We start from the raw sequence: 18,050 nt of genomic DNA, 5'->3' as shown, positions 1-18,050 counted from the left end.
TGGTAAATTAAAAAAAGAAAATACATCTTGTTAACACTTCAGATCACAAAAAACACCTATTTGCACTTAAAATTTTAAAAAACTTTTAAGTTACTAGAATCTTGTAAAGTTAATTTTACTTGTCAGCTCAAATGTACTCAAAATGTTCTCAGTGAAAAGTAAAGTAGTAAAAGTGCTTTTGAACATACCTAGATATTACATTTTGCTTCTACTACTACTGCCACTACTACTACTACTTCAAATACTACTTACACTGTAGGTTATTGGAGCTTGAGCCAGTCCATGCGAAGTGATCCAAGCTGGAGAAGTAAGGAGTAGCCTTGGCCAACATACAAGACCCCTGTCCCGAAACATCAAAGAGAGGCCTGGGCAGACCGAGCGCCTCCATGCAGTCAAACATGGTCCACAAAAGTCTCAAAACCGGTTACGATCTGGGTCTGGGACTTGGTCTTGAGGTCTAGACACAACTGTAAGTGATCTGACTGCCCCCCTGGCCAGCAATGAGGGCCTCTCGCACTCAACTGGAGTCTCACACCAAAAAGGGGAGGGGTTAGAGCAGAGCAGGGGCGGGGCTTGGAGTGGAGAACGGTTCTGATTGGCCCAGAGGGGTACGCTGTGTTTCCCTCCCTGATTTTCATGCTGTTGCGATGTGTTCATGTTTCAGATTTAAGGCTCACCTAAAAATCTCCGCTGCCCTCAACTTCAACTTTCACTTTTGTTTATCACTCGGAAAAGGGTTTGTATTTTTTGTATTTTTGTTTTTCACACACAGCAGGGAGTCGAGATTAAGGAGAGGCACAAGTTAAAAGGTCCAACTGTGAAAGAAAAAGCAAAGAAAAACATAGACAAACCTATCTGAGAAGTAAATAAATACAAGAACTGAAATGTCCTTGGCTAAATCGAAAAATATTCTGTTTAAAGTGCAGTAAGCGAGTGCTGGAATGCCCGTGTAAACTTGACTAAAAGGAAATTTAAAGATTTATATAACACAAAATGACTCTTTTGAGTGCTAATCCATGTTATAATGTTGTTACCTCCTCAAAAACAGACTTGGAGTTGTGTTTTGTTTCATTCACGTATGTTTTAGTAACTCTTTATTATTAGTCTGTCTGTATCTCCAACGCTTAAAAAGTTCCACCTTGTGATGTCATGAAGTGGTTGTTTTCAAGTTTAATTTTAGTTCAACAGAGATTGGCGATTCCAGAGCTGAAATTATAAAAAATTCACATTCAAAGTTCAAAAAAGTTTATCGTCAATTCTTAATATGAAACATAACAGAATCGAATTTGTGTTTCTCACTCCCAAGCGAATAAATAAATAATAATTAGAGGTGTAACGATATCCAAGTCTCACGATACGATATCGTCATGGTCTGAACCTCATGGTATGATATTTATTGCGATATCGAGGGAAAGCTCATGATATGGTGTGGAGGCTCACGATTAGAAATGTAACAATATCCAAATCTCTCTGTACGATATTTTCACAATATATATCTCACGGTACGATATTTATTGAGATATTTTGTGTTACTATGCTACTTTTCCTCTTAAAATACCTTGACAAGATTTAATCCAAAGAATTAAGACTTAAAAGTGTTTAGAACTGTTATTTCTTCACGTAGTCTGCACTGAAATGGAGCAAAGGATCATGGTCTATGTAGTTCCCTCTGTATTTTTTTAACTACTGCTGCACCATAACTCTTAATTTAACCAAAGAGACTTGTATCTTGATATATTCTGATGGTCCTTGATATTATTGTGAGAACTTTAACGATACAATATCACGATATTTCGGTTATTGTTACATCCCTAATAATAATAGTATGTGGAAATCCAAATCCAAATGATTCTAGTGGAGGAGTGTGGCATTTAAAAGTGTTTTCAGTTTGTGTGAATGAAAGAAAACAAAACTCCAGGTCTGTTTTTGATGAGGAAACTACCTTAGAACATAAATTAGAAACTGGTATGATATGGGTCCTTTAAAGAAATAACATAATAAAAAAAATAGAACTGTGCAATTAAATGAATGATTTTTCCTCCTCAACTTTCTTCTCATTTATAAATAACAGACAAGATTTCTAGAGGAGGGTCTGTCATCTGCTTGTTTCCATGGAGATCTTATTGTTTTGCCTGAAATACTCCATAGTATGGCATTCAACGTATCTATAGTAGCAGTTCCCTTAGCACAGGGGTGTCCAAACCTTTTTCATCAAGGGTCACATATCTAAACACAGATGAAGCAGAGGACTGATCGAGGGCCGTAGACTGGTGCTCAATACAGTGAGTAATTGAAACATGTGCATGTTTAACACGTTAGAATGATCCATCAGTCTTTATTCATGCTAAGATCCTTAAAACCACACACTAATATTTAATATTTAGCTTTATCAAAGTAGATTTTCAAAAAAAAAACTTGCAGTAAAAAGTTCATTTTTAATTGTTGCAAGGTCATTTGGGCCAAGTCACCTGGATGCCAGAGGGCCAAGAAAAATTTGTCTGGGGGCCGCATTTGGCTCAGGGGCCATAATTTGGACATGCCTGCCTTAAGTGTTTCTGAAAGTTTTTTTTTTTTTTTTTCTTGGGACCCATATTTTAAAAGTCACAAACCTTCACAACCCAAGTCAACAGACATTAGGGATGGGCATGATTAGTCGATTAATCGATAATTGATCATTAAGAATGTCATCGATTACGTTCATTTTAATCAACAAACCGAATGTAGGTTGCTGTGCGTAGCGTGACCAAACAGGTCCATACATGTCGGTCAGCCTACAACGTACGGAAGTGCAAATGCGAACGATGTGCAACGATGACTTGTACAAGAAATTCCATGTTTGACGTTCGGGACAAGTGTGAGTCCATGTGCACAGTGTATAAAGCAGCACATATGTTTCGGTGTCCAGTGGGAAAAAGCTTTGTCAGGTGAGAGTCGCACAATGTCGATGACGAGTCCCCACCTCCCTCCTCCCGTACGGTGTCCTGGTTTTGAGAAACGCAAATATGGTCACACTAACCTGTATTCCACTGAGTCATGTCTTTTAATCCGACAGAAATTGACCACATCAGCGACACAAGAGCTGTAGTTTTATCTTTGCCTAGTTTATGCAAATTAGTGATGTGGTTTTAAGTTTCGTTTCTGTGAGAGTTGCGCAAAACTTAATTAAACACATTATAATCTAAAACGGGCCGATGTGGCTCTAGAGTCATTACTGTTTATATGTCGTAAAGTTGAATTTATTTATCAGATTAGTAGTGCAGATAGTAATAATAATGATGATCATTTTAATATAAAAATGTTAATGATTAATCAATAATCGATCGTTAATTCTTCTGACGATCGATTAAGAAAATTTCATCGAATGCCCATCCCTAATAGACATTATTCGTAAATCACAAACTAAAGGTGGATTTGAGCATTATTGAACATTAATGAGAATATTTTATTGTTGACAGAGTGATCGTGTCTCTGAACAGTTAGTATTACTCAAGTTTTAAACAATGAAAAACAGTCACTGAAGCAGCAAGAAAAGGATCAATAACTGTAGCCCATTTCTTTTTCTTTTCAACATTCAATTGAACTAGAAATATTGGAACATAATCAATAAAATAATTACAAAAAGATTAGAAATGATACAAAACATGTTTTAACATTTGAACATTTCTAATGAGATAGGTGGGTCTGTCTGTGTTTTTGTAGGGTGTTTCAGTCCGGGTGGAAACCGCAACACAAATATCAGTGTCAGAACTGTATATTAACAGACCTACATGCAGATCATGACAAGGCGACCCAAAAACAAATCTCTTGCGACCCACCTGAGGGACGCGACCCAGTCTTTGGGAAACACTGCCTTAGATGAGTCAAATGTAGAAACTAAACATTTTTCACTTCATGTTTCACTTCAATTCATTAAATGTGTCTATCTCCATGGAAACAAGACGGTTATGTTACCACGCCAAACGACAACAGGGCAGATCTGGGGAGAGGCGAGCCCACTCACAGTAAAAATGCATATTTGGTGAGGTTATTTTTGAGCAATAAAAACAACTGTAATGAAGTTAATCCAAATAAAGGCAGTTAAAGAACATTCTTGAACCATGCAGAAAAGTTACACAGTGCAGCTTTAACTTTTGATAATCTCACTGACTACCTCAATAAAGACTAATGTGCATCATCTTATTAAAATTGTATCCAGATTACTGCAAATACTGTGACTAATGTGTTGTGATTTCATTTTTCTAAGAGATTTTTGTCAAAGTTCAACAAAATAATTACAAAGCAAATCATCCTTATATAGTTTCCATCGAATAAAAACTACAAAACTACTTTTTAAAACTATCAGTGGATAAAACAACAGAACAAATCACACATATGTGAGTGAAATTGAAAGTAAAAACACATATTTTCTTTGCATGTCATTAATCGACGAGAACATGTTTTGTGGGGACTAGTATTACCAGTTCTGCCTCGGCTGTTGCATCACTTTTACAGAACAATCCATTATTCCTCTTTTTCTAGTTTCTATTTTTAGTCCTATAATATTTTCACATGCAAAAGATCAGATCCACACTCAACCAAGGGAAGCTTTGAGGTCCGTGTTTCTGAAACGAGCGAAGGTCTGGTTTGTACTTTCTGCAGCGGATGCCGATAAGCTGATATTTTTGGTCCGATATGTGACTCAAATTTTGATTTCTTATCCAAATTTTTGCCTCAAACAAACTCCCCCACAGCCCTTTTTTCATCACAAACCCATAAGAGGGCTGTGTAGTCATGTTTTCAGCAGTTACGTCTTTGCAATTAAGTGTTCAGTTAAAGATGGATGTGTATTTTGAGGCAGCAGGACACACCAAAACAAAATATCGGCCTGTCCTGGAGATTTTTTTTTTAAATTTGATTTGATTTGTTTTATTTTGAGTTTGTGCCAAGAGAGAAACAATAATCATGCACATACTACATATAAACAGTGGCAGAGTTAGCAACTTGAGGGCCCTAGGTGAAGTTGAGTTTGGGGTCCTCACTATAAAGCACTTTTTTTTTTTTTTTTTTTTTTTTTTTTTTTAGTTTTTCCCCATCTTGAGTCATGCACATCTCTATTTGTTTGAATTATGGTGGATTGGAAACTTCGGTCATCTACTAGATAACCAGAGCTGAAAGTAGTTTTATTTTTTTTTACATTACATATGATTATGATTATTTTTCTTATGATTATTGTTGACAAGTATATTACTCTCATTTAATGTCACATTGAGAGAAAATCTAATTGCTCTGAGGCCTGAGCCATTAGTGGTACTGAAGGAAATTGGCCCCTCCAGGTTTGGGGGCCCCAGGCAGCCGCCTACTATTTCCTAAAAGTGGAGTGTTAAAACTGACTTTCACAGAATCAATTTGAACATTTTCTCAGGGATTATATGAGTCCAGTCTGTTCTAGAGTTAATTTAACATTTTTGGAAATGTTAATTAAGTAACATTGGACCAAAGTTCCTCAAGAGAAGAAATCAAGAGTTATATTAACAATTTGAGAGTCAACAGATAACATTTTGTAGGGTTATCCTGATTTAGCTAAACAACACACAGAGGTGTTTTATTTTTACACTTTATTTGAGTTAATTTAAGATGAAATTATGAACAAAACTAGTTCAAACTGGGCTACTCTTGCGGGAGTTTGAAGTGGTGGGTGGGAGGAGCCAAATTAACACTAAGAGAAGCTAAATTAACACTAGTAGAAGTTGAATTAACACTAGGGGAAGTTGAATTAATAATAAGGGACATTGAATTAACACTAAGGGAAGTTGAATTAACACTAGGAGAAGTTAAATTAACACTAAGGGCCATTGAATTATCACTAAGGGAAATTTAATTAACACTAAGGGAAGTTGAATGAACTTCAACCATGTCAACTCTGGCAAATAACCCCAACTCGAACCCTCATTTAACTTTCAAAGATTTAAAATAACATTTTTTGTGTTAAAACAACTCTGAAATATTTTACTCTGAAATTTGAACCCTCGAATTTTTGCTGTGTAACTCCTTCAGGCCTGTTTTTGATAAGAGAATAACATTATAACATGTTAGAAAGCTCCAAAAACTTGATTTTCTGCAGGCTGAATATTTAAATACTTTTTGTATTTTCTGGTTGGGGGTCCGCCACCTGCTTGTTTCTATGGAGATGTCATTGCTCTGCCTGGAATGTTCCACAGTGTGACATTAAACAGCTCTACCTTACATTTACTCAAGTACAGGTGGTTTTAGAGCTCAAAAATACCTAGAAAAACAACATTCTGACTGTGAGCAGGGTCGCCTCTCCACAGATCTGACTTAAAACTTGGTCTGGCTTGGTTTTCTTGAACATAGAAAGGTTTAATGCCATACTGTGAAACATTCCAGACGAAGAAATAACGTCTCCATGGAGAAAAGCATTTGACGCACCCTCAGAAAACACAAAACACCATGAACCATAATGTACTTTTAACAATCTGTGGTATTACACTAAGACATCACACCAACATGCAGTACTTTTTTTAACTTTCTTTCTTCTCTTAAACTTTTCCTTTGTTTCACTCCTTGGGTTTGTCCCGCTGCAGACTCGTGTAGTCGCTGTCAACACCGCGCACACTCCTCCTCCTCCTCCCTCTCTCTTTTCCTCTCTCCTCTTTCCTTTCCTCTTCTGGTGCTGATGAACTCTGGAGCAACCCCCCAGTGGGGCTCTACACCCGCCCCCTCCCACCTCCCCCCTCCATCGCCCCACGCCTGTAGCTCCGAATCCCAACAGAGCCCCACGCGCTCTTTCTAGTTTGTTTACTACTCCCGACGCCCACGTATTTGTATTTATCCACTTGTAGTATTTGCTAGTACTCAGCAGCGCTTCGAAGGGACGGCGCGTACCTGCAGTGTGCCCGGGCGCGCTGCAGGGGGCGATACTGCCAGCTCCGTCCACACCTTGAGATAATTACGGCCTGACTCACAGCTCTGCCCCCCTGTCACTGAGAATGAACATTTGGACAGGACACTCAGAGGAAAAGCTTTTGTTCAAGTCTGGATCATTTGTTTTAAAGTGGAGATATTTGACGTCTGTGCGGTTTTAACGGTAACGCGTAACAGATTTCGATCACCGCGTTACCTTTTATTGTTTTGAAAGTGATAAACTCGCCGAAAACGCTTTTATAACTGAAATATCGTGAGATCGTATCGTCAAAAGTCTCGCAATAATGTCGTGGGCTGTCACAATATATCGAATTACAAGTTTCTAAGTTTTATGGTAACAACAGCTAATAAACATAAGGAACTACATATCCCATGATTCATTTCAGTGCAGACAACATGAAGATATATGTTTTTTACTGTAACTTACTTCATGTTACACAATAAATATCGTATTGTGAAGTGAATATCATGATAATATCTTGCCGTGAGATTTGGATAGTGTTACACTACACCTACACTTCTGCTATTACTGCTACTACTACTACTACTACTACTACTACTACTACTACTACTACTACTACTACTACTACTACTACTACTACTACTACTACTACTACTACTACTACTACTACTACTGCTACTGCTACTACTACTACTACTACTACTACTACTACTACTACTATTATTACTACTATTACTACTACTTCTGCTACTACTGCAACTACTACTACTACTACTACTACTACTACTACTACTACTACTACTACTACTACTGCTACTACTACTACTACTACTACTACTACTACTACTACTACTACTACTACTACTACTACTACTACTACTACTACTACTACTACTATTACTTCTGCTATTACTACTACAGCTACTACTACTACTATTATTACTACTACTACTACTACTACTACTACTACTACTACTACTACTACTACTACTACTTCTGCTATTACTATACGGCTATAAGTTAGTTTTTTTATTTCCTACGCGGACAACTCAAATATACATTGAGTAATAATGTGTTTAATGCAGCTTTGCGCACATTTGTTTATGTTTAATAGAAACAAAACTTAAAACCACATGACTCATTTGCATAAACTATAAGTGCTAAAAAATACCCCAGCTCACTCCTTCTGGCTGATGCGGTTCAGCTTCTGTCAGACTAAAGGACTGCTGATGCTGAGTCTGTTCTGTGCTTCGATCGTGTTGGAGATGGTTCATGTGAAACTTTTCAGAGATTATAAATCTGCAGGTCACACACATAGACCGTATATATGAATGTAGCATTTCATTGATGTCATAAATGCTGACGCAGAACTATACTTCGCCCTTTACTCGTGATTCTCCTGACTACAGTTGCCGTAATGCTCTGACAATCCATCAAGCGGTGCGGCTTCATAGTTTACCAACGTCGTACTGCAACATTTTGACAGATTTTTAAGTGTACCACATAAAACCAGTTCAAGGTCAGTAAGCACAACCAGAATTAATACATAAGGTGCACTATCGATTTTTGAGAAAATGAAAGGATTTCAAATGCACCTTATAGTCCAAAAAATACGGTAAATAGACTGTAATGGAGTAAACAACACTAAGATAAATTCCAAATAATAATAAACTAAAAATCAGGATTAAAACTTTGAGTAGGGATTTTGTTCTTTGCAGCTGAGGAGTCTGTGATGCTAACTGGAGGCACTGCTCTGTCTGAAGCTGAAGCGTTACTCAAGTTAGACTTTAATCTGAGTTTTGTTTTAACACAATCTGACTAGGAAGAACTGATTTATCTGGAACTACAACAGCTGAGATGATAAACAAGTCACCATGGGGACTGCTGAACATTCCGCCCTAGACACATATGCAGAACAGCCCCTCCCCTCAGAGTGATGTCACTACAGAGAATCAGTGTGTTTTTGCAGTGACACAACTCGCCTTTTCTTATCACCGCCGCTCCTGACGCTTCAGATTCCAAACGTGACCTTTTGGATTTTATTTTTTTCTACGTTTCCTTCTCGTTTTCGCTCAAAGTGTCGCCAGATTGTCGTGTGTGAGCCTCCGTAGTTGTGTCGTGTGTGTGTGTGTTGTGTGTGTGTTGTGGCTCTTGTACTTGTGTGTGTGCGTTTAAGCAGAGTGGCCGCGATGACAGACACAAAGAACAACACAGAGCGGCCCCCAGCGCTCATGTTACTCATACACCTCCTCCTCCTCCCTTCTTCTCTCTTTCTCTCTCCGCACTCCTCCTTCTTTTCTCTCTCACCCACTCCTCCCGCTCTTTCTCTTTCTCTCGTTCCTCTCCTCACCTCTTTTCCCTCTTCCTCTGCCCCTCACACTTTCTCCTGTCGCTCTCCTCCTCTGACCTCTCTCTTCTCTCTCTCACCCTTCATATTTTTCTTCCCCCTTTTCCTCTTCCCTCTCTCATCGCTTCTCTCTCTTTCTCCTCTCTCTCCTTCTTTCTTTCATACTCCTGCTACTCCTCTATCCCTCCTCATTTCTCTTCTATCACCCACTTCTCTCCTCGCCTCTTTCTTCCTCCTCTCTTCCCCCATCTCATCCCTTCTCACTCTTCCTTCTCTCCTCGCTCTCTCCTGTTACTCTTCTTCCTTCCCTCTCTCTCTCCTCTCCTTTTCTTTCTCTTCTGTCACCCACTTCTTTCCTCTTCTTTCACCCCTCCTCCTTCTCTCCCCCTCTTATCCCTCTCTTCCTTCTCTTTCTTCCTCCTCTCCTCCCCCTCCTTCTCTTTCTTCCTCCTCTCCTCCCCCTCTCTTCCTCCTCCCCTCTCTCTCCCTTTTTCTTTCTCTTCTCTCTCCCTCTCTTTTCTTTCACCCACTTCTCTCCTCCTTCTCTCCCCCTTTCACCCCTCTCCTTCCTTCTCTCCGCCCCTCTTTCTTCCTCCTCTCTCTCCCCTCCTTTCTTCATCCTCCTCCCCCCTCTCTCTCCTCTCCCCTTCTCCTCGCTCTTTCCCTCTCTTACGCCCTCTCCCCCCTCCACTTTTCCTCCTCTCCTCTCTCTCTCTCGCTCTCATCTCCTCCCCTCTTTCTTTCTTACTCCTCTCTTTCTCCCCCTCTTACCTCCTCCTCCTCCTCTTCCTCCTCCCCCTCTCCCCAAAAGTCCACAAACCTCACCAGACCTGAACACCTCATCACATAGAACAAGATGTGACTGGTATAGGAGCATTACAAAAGGACACAATGTTCACAATGGAAAAATACACCATTCCTACTACTACTACTACCACTACAACTACTACTACTACTACTACTACTACTACTACTACTACTAACACGCGTCCAGACACTCTTCCACTACACATAGTTCTATCTGTGTGTATGAAACTGCTGAAGTTATTATCAAACTAAACGATGTGAGCTGAAATAAGATACGAAAATTCCTCGAGGACAAGAGAGGAACCAGACTCAGAGTACTCAAATACTCTGGTCAATCTCTTCTGAAGTACTACACATACAAACATACACCAGTTCAAGACAATCTGAATCTAAAAATTTAAGTCTTTGACCTGTGGGAAAAAAACATCAGGAAACAAGGAGTCTGGAATTTAACCTAGTATTTTAGTTAGTATTAGTTACTGTAGTAGTAGTAGTAGTAGTAGTAGTGGTAGCAGTAGTAGTTGTTGTTGTTGTAGAGTTAGCAGTAGTGATAACAGTGGTAGAAGTAGTAGTAGTAGTAGTGATAGTAGTTGTAGCAGTGGTAGTATTAGTAGTAGTAGTAGTAGTGGTTGTAGTAGTAGTAGAGGTAGAAGTAGTAGTGACAGTAGTAGTGGTAGTAGTTGTAACAGTAGTAGTATTAGTAGTGATAGTAGTGATAGTAACGATAGTAGTGGTAGAAGTAGTAGTAGTAGTAGTAGTAGTAGTAGTAGTAGTAGTAGTTGTAGTAGTTGTTGTTGTTGTGGAGTTTGTAGTAGTGTTAGAAGTAGCAGAAGTAGTAGTAGCAATCCCAGCAGTAGTAGTTGTAATAGTAGTGATACTAGTGGTGGTAGTGGTAAAAGTAGTAGTAGTAGTAGTAGTAGTATTAGTAGTATTAGTAGTAGTGTGAGAGAAACTACAAAATTTCAAGTAAATCTGATTAGAAGGACAAAACTACAAATCATTTTCATATTTCCAAAGGATAGAAACAAAACCAAAAAAAAAAAAAAAAAAAAAAAAAAAAGCACTCCAAGAAACACAAATGTTCAAATCATTTGTTATTGTCAATGTCTATCACTTGTAGATTAAGACACAGTGGGAAGAAAAAACCCAACTTTTACTCAAGTAAGGCTACTGTACTTCAATCAAAATATCACTCAAGTTAAAGTAAAAGTATGCTGCTAGAAAAGTATTCTTAAACACACAATTTCTTTAAAAAGTTACAGTAAATGTGTAAGCTGCTCATCTCTGGAAATTTAGTACTTTCCACTCCCTACTACTAATACTTTCACTTCTACTACTATGACTCTTACTACTACTGTGTTCTTGCGTAGGTTGTGGTGAGGGTTAGGTTAGGTGCTCCAGGCCCCGTTCCCTCCAGTCTCCAGCCTCTGTATCAGGAGCAGATAAAGCTCCAGATAAGGAGATAAGTGTCACTAAAATACCTGTGTCCAGAGTACACACACACACACACACACCCACGCACACGCACGAACACACACACACACACACACACACACGCACACCCACGCACACGCACGCACACACAACACACACACACACACACACACACACACACGCACACCCACGCACACCCACGCACACCCACGCACACGCACGCACACACACACACACACACACACACACACACACACACACACACTGCATTCATCTGCCCTAATTACACTGGGGCAGGTTGCACATTCTTGGGGAACTTGTAATAAGACGTTTTCAGAGTGTGACATGCATTCCTCTATGCTCTGAGACACAGAGTACATGTTAAAGTACATGTTAGATTACATGTCAGAGTACATGTCAGAGTACATGTTAGAGTACATGTCAGAGTACATGTCAGAGTACATGTCAGAGTACATGTCAGAGTACATGTCAGAGTACATGTTAGAGTACATGTCAGAGTACATGTCAGAGTACATGTTAGAGTACATGTCAGAGTACATGTTAGAGTACATGTCAGAGTACATGTTCAAGTACATTTTAGAGTACATGTTAGAGTACATGTCAGAGTACATGTCAGAGTACATGTTAGAGTACATGTCAGAGTACATGTCAGAGTACATGTCAGAGTACATGTTAGAGTACATGTCAGAGTACATGTCAGAGTACATGTCAGAGTACATGTTAGAGTACATGTCAGAGTACATGTCAGAGTACATGTCAGAGTACATGTTCAGAGTACATGTCAGAGTACATGTCAGAGTACATGTCAGAGTACATGTCAGAGTACATGTTCAAGTACATGTTAGAGTACATGTTAGAGTACAGTACATGTCAGAGTACATGTTCAGAGTACATGTCAGAGTACATGTCAAGTACATGTAGTACATGTCAGAGTACATGTCAGAGTACATGTCAGAGAGTACATGTTCAGAGTACATGTCAGAGTACATCAGAGTACAGAGTACATGTCAGAGTACATGTCAGAGTACATGTTAGAGTACATGTCAGAGTACATGTCAGAGTACATGTCAGAGTACATAGAGTACAGAGTACATGTAGAGTACATGTCAGAGTACATGTCAGAGTACATGTGTACAGAGTACATGTTAGAGTACATGTTAGAGTACATGTCAGAGTACATGTCAGAGTACATGTTAGAGTACATGTCAGAGTACATGTTAGAGTACATGTTCAGAGTACATGTCAGAGTACATGTCAGAGTACATGTTAGAGTACATGTTAGAGTACATGTCAGAGTACATGTCAGAGTACATGTCAGAGTACATGTTAGAGTACATGTCAGAGTACATGTTAGAGTACATGTTAGAGTACATGTTAGAGTACATGTCAGAGTACATGTCAGAGTACATGTTAGAGTACATGTCAGAGTACATATCAGAGTTCTGCACATACAAATACTTATGATGCTTGTTCATTAGGGCTCTAACTTACAAGTATTTTTGTACTTGACTAGACAGCAGTTATTTACACTACTACACTACTACTATTGCTATTATTATTATTATTACTACTACTACTGCTATTACTACTTCTGCCTACTACTGCTACCACTACTACTAGTACTACTACTACTACATCTGTCTACTACTGCTACTATTGCTGCTGCTACAGCTCCACTACTACTACTACTACAATAATAACAACAACAACTACTACTACTATCTATATCTATAACAACAACAACAACAACAACTACTACTACTACTACTACTACTACTACAACTACAACTACTACTACTACTACTACTACTCAGACTTATATGTGTACTATATATGAGCCTTTGACTTGTCTTTTTTCTATGATATTTTATTGAAAGTACACATATTCACACTGAGAGAACAGGATGTGGGCGCCTAAATGAACTTTCCCAACATTATTTTTCAATCATTTAAGTTATGGTCAACAAAAAAAAAAAAAATCACTCATATCAGGATGTCCCCAAAGTCTAAAATGAACAAACAAGAAAAAAAAAAAAAAAGAAAAAAAAAAAGGAAAGGAAAAAAAAAATCTTAGTTGTTAAATACAAAACTGCCTCATGTTCTGCTGTGGCTGTGAAGTTCTTGTGCAACAGTGCCCCCTACGCCTCAACACGGGACACAGCTTCTCTTCACTTTCTCATGTCAAATCTGTGTCGTGTGTGTTTTATTATTTAACACTTACATCTCTAAATGTATCCAAATTATAGGCCTGGTTGTATTTACATTTGTAGTCATTTAGTTCACACAAATTTGTTTTATTTTTACATTTTGATTTTAAATTTCATAAACATATCTAAGTCCCCGGATACGAGTCAAACGTCATAATAACAAATGACTGGAAAAGAAAGAAAGTCCCATTTGTTTATGTTATAATTTGGGGTTTTGGTTCTCAAGAAGATTACCCAACCAGGACGCAGAACGACTCTCATGTGAATCTCATCTGGGTTGGGTTGTGTGAGATGTGGCTTATCCATAAACTGAGAATGAGACAAATTTGCTCTGGCAATACAGGTTCTGTTGTCATGGTAACACCTTTTACACCTCAAATTTCTCTGATTTGGCCAAGATTTAAAAACTTATACCAGCTTATTCATCTTGTTTTCAGATTTATTATGGACTTACTAGTTCTGAATTGGTTGTATAATCTTAAATAATGATAAATAATAATGGATCAGTTTTAGTTTTAGTTTTTAGCAGTATTTATTCACTCCACAGTAAACTACACAGCAAAAACATGGAAGGTTAATATTTCAGGGTAGCATATTTCAGAGTTGTTTTTAACAGAAAAAGTATTATTTTAACTTAAAGTTAATTCAAATTCCCTTGAGTTAATTCCACTTCCCCCAGTGTTAAATCAACTTCCTCTAGTGTTAATTCAACATCAATGAGTGTTAATTCAAGTTCTCCTAGTGTTAATTCAACTTCCCCTAGTGTTAATTCAAGTTCTCCTAGTGTTCATTCAACTTCCACTAGTGTTAATTTTAAGTTCCCCTAGTGTTAATTTAAGTTCCCCTAATGTTAATTCAATTTCCCCTAGTGTTAATTCATCTTTGTATTGATATAATCATATTTTTTGGTATATTTTACTAAATGATTTTGTGAAAGAGCTTCACTTCTGTTGCTTGTTTGGGGAGAGTTCAATTGTTTATGCAACACATTTGACATTTTCACTGTTTTGAGTCAAATGGGTTTTTCACCTTGACTTTGCACAAACTTAGTGGTTTAATAAAGACTTTTAGTATCAAAGCCATGATTTAGCCTTTATTTTTTACTGAACCATATCGAATCAATTTGAAATATATTGTATCAAAAAGCATTTCGTATCATGGCCTATATACTGAAGTATGCTTCATATCAGCAAACTCTGATATAACTACGGTAACTACACCTGAAGCAGAGTCCTGCACCCACTGGGTACCTGAAAGTTGGGGGAGGCTACAGTATTTAAACTAGAACCTACGTCACTTAACAGCAACCGCTGCAATTTCCCCCAGCACCATTCTTGGTTTGAGGAGCATCAGTATGATTGATGTGATAAAAGTTATGTTGACGAGCAATGATTTATCATGAGCACAAGAGGGTAATGGATAAAATGTTAATGGGTCTGGGTGGGTTTAACTTTGATATAATCAGGGGTTAGATAGGGTTATAGATCAGTGTGGTGCTGTACTGCGCAGGTGCGGGTGTGTGCGGGTCTCCAAAAATGGACCCGTGCAGGACTCTGACCTGAAGTCGACTGTATGTATCTGCCTGTTTCCAAACGTCTTCTGTGAGCGTGAATAGAGCCTATTAGTGACTAGAGCTGTTAACTTCTTGTATTCTTGTACTGTACTTCTTGTACAATATTCATTTTGTCTGTCCCCATGTGCATTACATACAGCTGACCTATAGAATATTATGACATCATCTGAAACCCAGAAAAAGCAAAAAACTCTGGTGACCCGTGCACAGTGATCTCCAGCGTGTAAACATATGCTGCTGTACTCACACAGAGCGGCCATCTCTTTGGGCAGGTCAGCTCCAAAGCGTCCGAACAGGTGTGCGCTGGCCAGGAGGTCGAAGGGGGAGTGGCTTCTCATGGAATTAAAGCTGAACGGGTACATGGAGCGAGGGAAGCCGGTCATGTGACGCACCTGCTGCTCACGGCTGCCCGCCATCTTGGAGATAAAGTGCTTCTGTTCTGGAGATCAGGAGAAAACAGAGGCTTCAGAGACCCGGGGTTACAGTCCGGACTGAACCAGGGCCATCCAGGTCTGACCTGACTCCCAGTGTGGAGGAGAGGAGAGAGACTTCTGCAAGAAAGACAGAAACAGAAAAAAGTGTGTTATTTTTTTGTACAATAAAGCAATAATAACACACGTGATTTAAAGGTCTGATGTGATCGTCCAATCACATTGTGAGTTTTAGTGACACGTGGAATTAAAGAGCTGCAAGTTTAATACTTCACTCAGCGATTCTGCAGAAATGTACTTCTACTGCAACTACTACTACTTCTACTACTGCAACTACCACTATTTCTACTGCAACTTCTACTGCTGCTACTACTTCTACTGCAATGACTGCTACTTCTGCTACTACTACTGCTACTTCTACTACTACTACTACTGCTACTGCTACTGCTACTACTGCTGCTACTACCTCTACTAGTGCAACTACTGCTATTTCTAGAACTACTACTGCTACTACTGGTACTACTACTACTTCTACCCCTACTACTGCTGCTACTGCTACTATTACTAGTACTACTACTGCAACTATTACTGCTACTGTTACTGCTACTACTAATTCTACTCCTACTACTACTGCTTCTACTGCCACTTCTACTATTTCTACTACTGCTACTACTACTACTACTACTACTACTACTACTACTACTACTACTACTACTACTACTACTACTACTACTACTAGTACTACTACTACCACTGCACCTACTGCTTCTTCTAGTACTACTACTGCTGCTAATACTACTTCTACTCCTACTACTACTGCTGCTACTGTTACTCCTACTACTTCTACTACTACAACTACTATTGCTACTGCTACTACTACTTCTACTCCTACTAATACTGCTGCTACTGCAACTACTAATGCTGCTACTACTACTTCTACTCTGACTACTACTACTACTTCTGCTGCTACTGCTACTTCTATTACTACTGCTACTGCTGCTGCTTCTGTTGCTATTTCAACAACTACTACTACTACTCCTGCTGTCAATCACGCCCATGTGAAGTGTGGGAGATTCACGGTGACCAGACTCACATCTTCATAAAGTATCGGGGAAGTGTGTATTCTGGATCCCAGGCAACCCCTTTAACACAAAAAACACATTTGTTCCTCCAAAGTCTGAACTCCGCTCCAAACCACATACTTTTCCTGACACAGGGTTGGCTGGAGCGCTCTCGAAAACAAAACTACCATATCACTGCCGATTAGACACGACTCATCCACAATCTCTCCATCTTTCCATTAAAGGGCTGTATCACGCTATTCTCTGATCAGCTCCAATGTTTCCTCATCACAAAAGGACCTGGAGTTGTGTTTTTTTTGTTTCATTCACACATGCTTCACTCACAAACCCTGCACATTTAGACTGAGTTCTCTCAAACTCTATTCTACCTTATAAACTACACAGCTTCACTAGAATCATCTGGATCATAAAGGACGTAGGTTTTTGTCTCAACTTTGGTGGGGATATTATCAGCTCACCCCCCCATGAAACCAACTGATAGGTTACTTGATTAACAGATTAATGATATAATATTAGGGATGTACATGTACACATTTTTTTGCCCCTGAGTCATTTGAATTTGAGTATCTGCTGAGACCGAATCCCGATCTGATACTTCTATAAAACATGAACAGTGTTGGGGAGTAACAGATTACATGTACTGGAGTTATGTAATCAGAGTACAAATTATGAGAAACTGTATTCAGTTACAGTTACTGTTTCAGTGAGTGGTAATTGGATTACAATTACTTTGTTGAAATAAATGGATTACATGGCGGTATTTTCCTGTTTTCACATTTTGGGCTACCCCCCCATTTTTTTTTTCTTTTTCTCGATATCTCCACTCATTCCCGGAAACTAAACCAGGTCTAAACTAGATCTAAACCAGGTCTAAACCAGGTCTAAACCAGGACTAAAACCAGGTCTAAACTAAATCTAAACTAGATCTAAACCAGGTCTAAACCAGGTCTAAACCAGGACTAAACCAGGACTAAAACCAGGTCTAAACCAGGACTAAAACAGGACTAAAACCAAGTTTAAACTAGATCTAAACTAGATCTAAATTAGATCTAAACCAGGTCTAAAACAGGTCTAAAACCAGGTCTAAACCAGGACTAAAACTAGATCTAAACCAGGTCTGAACCAAATCTAAAACAGGTCTAAACCAGATCTAAAACAGGTCTAAAATCAGGACTAAACCAGGACTAAAACAAGACTAAAACAGGATTTAACAGGTTTAAATCATGCTGTGCGGACTTGTCTCCTCCTTTTCTATCAATAATATT

The 18,050-nt window shown here is 38.8% G+C and overlaps 1 protein-coding gene across 2 annotated transcripts in view; it reads right to left on the bottom strand.

Moving 5' to 3' along the window:
- LOC110171268 (retinoic acid receptor gamma-A-like) overlaps nucleotides 1-15,741 on the bottom strand; it is a 58,324-nt gene extending 42,583 nt beyond the window's left edge. The window contains exon 1 of one of the 2 annotated variants that reach the window (XM_055160617.1): nucleotides 15,520-15,741. In XM_055160617.1, the coding sequence (XP_055016592.1) occupies nucleotides 15,520-15,688 (169 nt within the window). In that variant the 5' untranslated portion in view covers nucleotides 15,689-15,741. Of the gene's footprint in view, nucleotides 1-252; nucleotides 484-15,519 lie in introns of those variants that run through there. The other variant, XM_020936957.2, reaches the window with a different exon arrangement.
- Nucleotides 15,742-18,050: the final 2,309 nt, after the last annotated feature.

This window comes from Boleophthalmus pectinirostris, unplaced genomic scaffold, assembly GCF_026225935.1.
Source record: "Boleophthalmus pectinirostris isolate CB_2022bp ecotype Guang Dong unplaced genomic scaffold, ASM2622593v1 HiC_scaffold_3, whole genome shotgun sequence".
In the NCBI taxonomy this organism is placed as follows: domain Eukaryota; kingdom Metazoa; phylum Chordata; class Actinopteri; order Gobiiformes; family Gobiidae; genus Boleophthalmus; species Boleophthalmus pectinirostris.
This window is presented reverse-complemented; position numbering and strand designations above follow the sequence as displayed.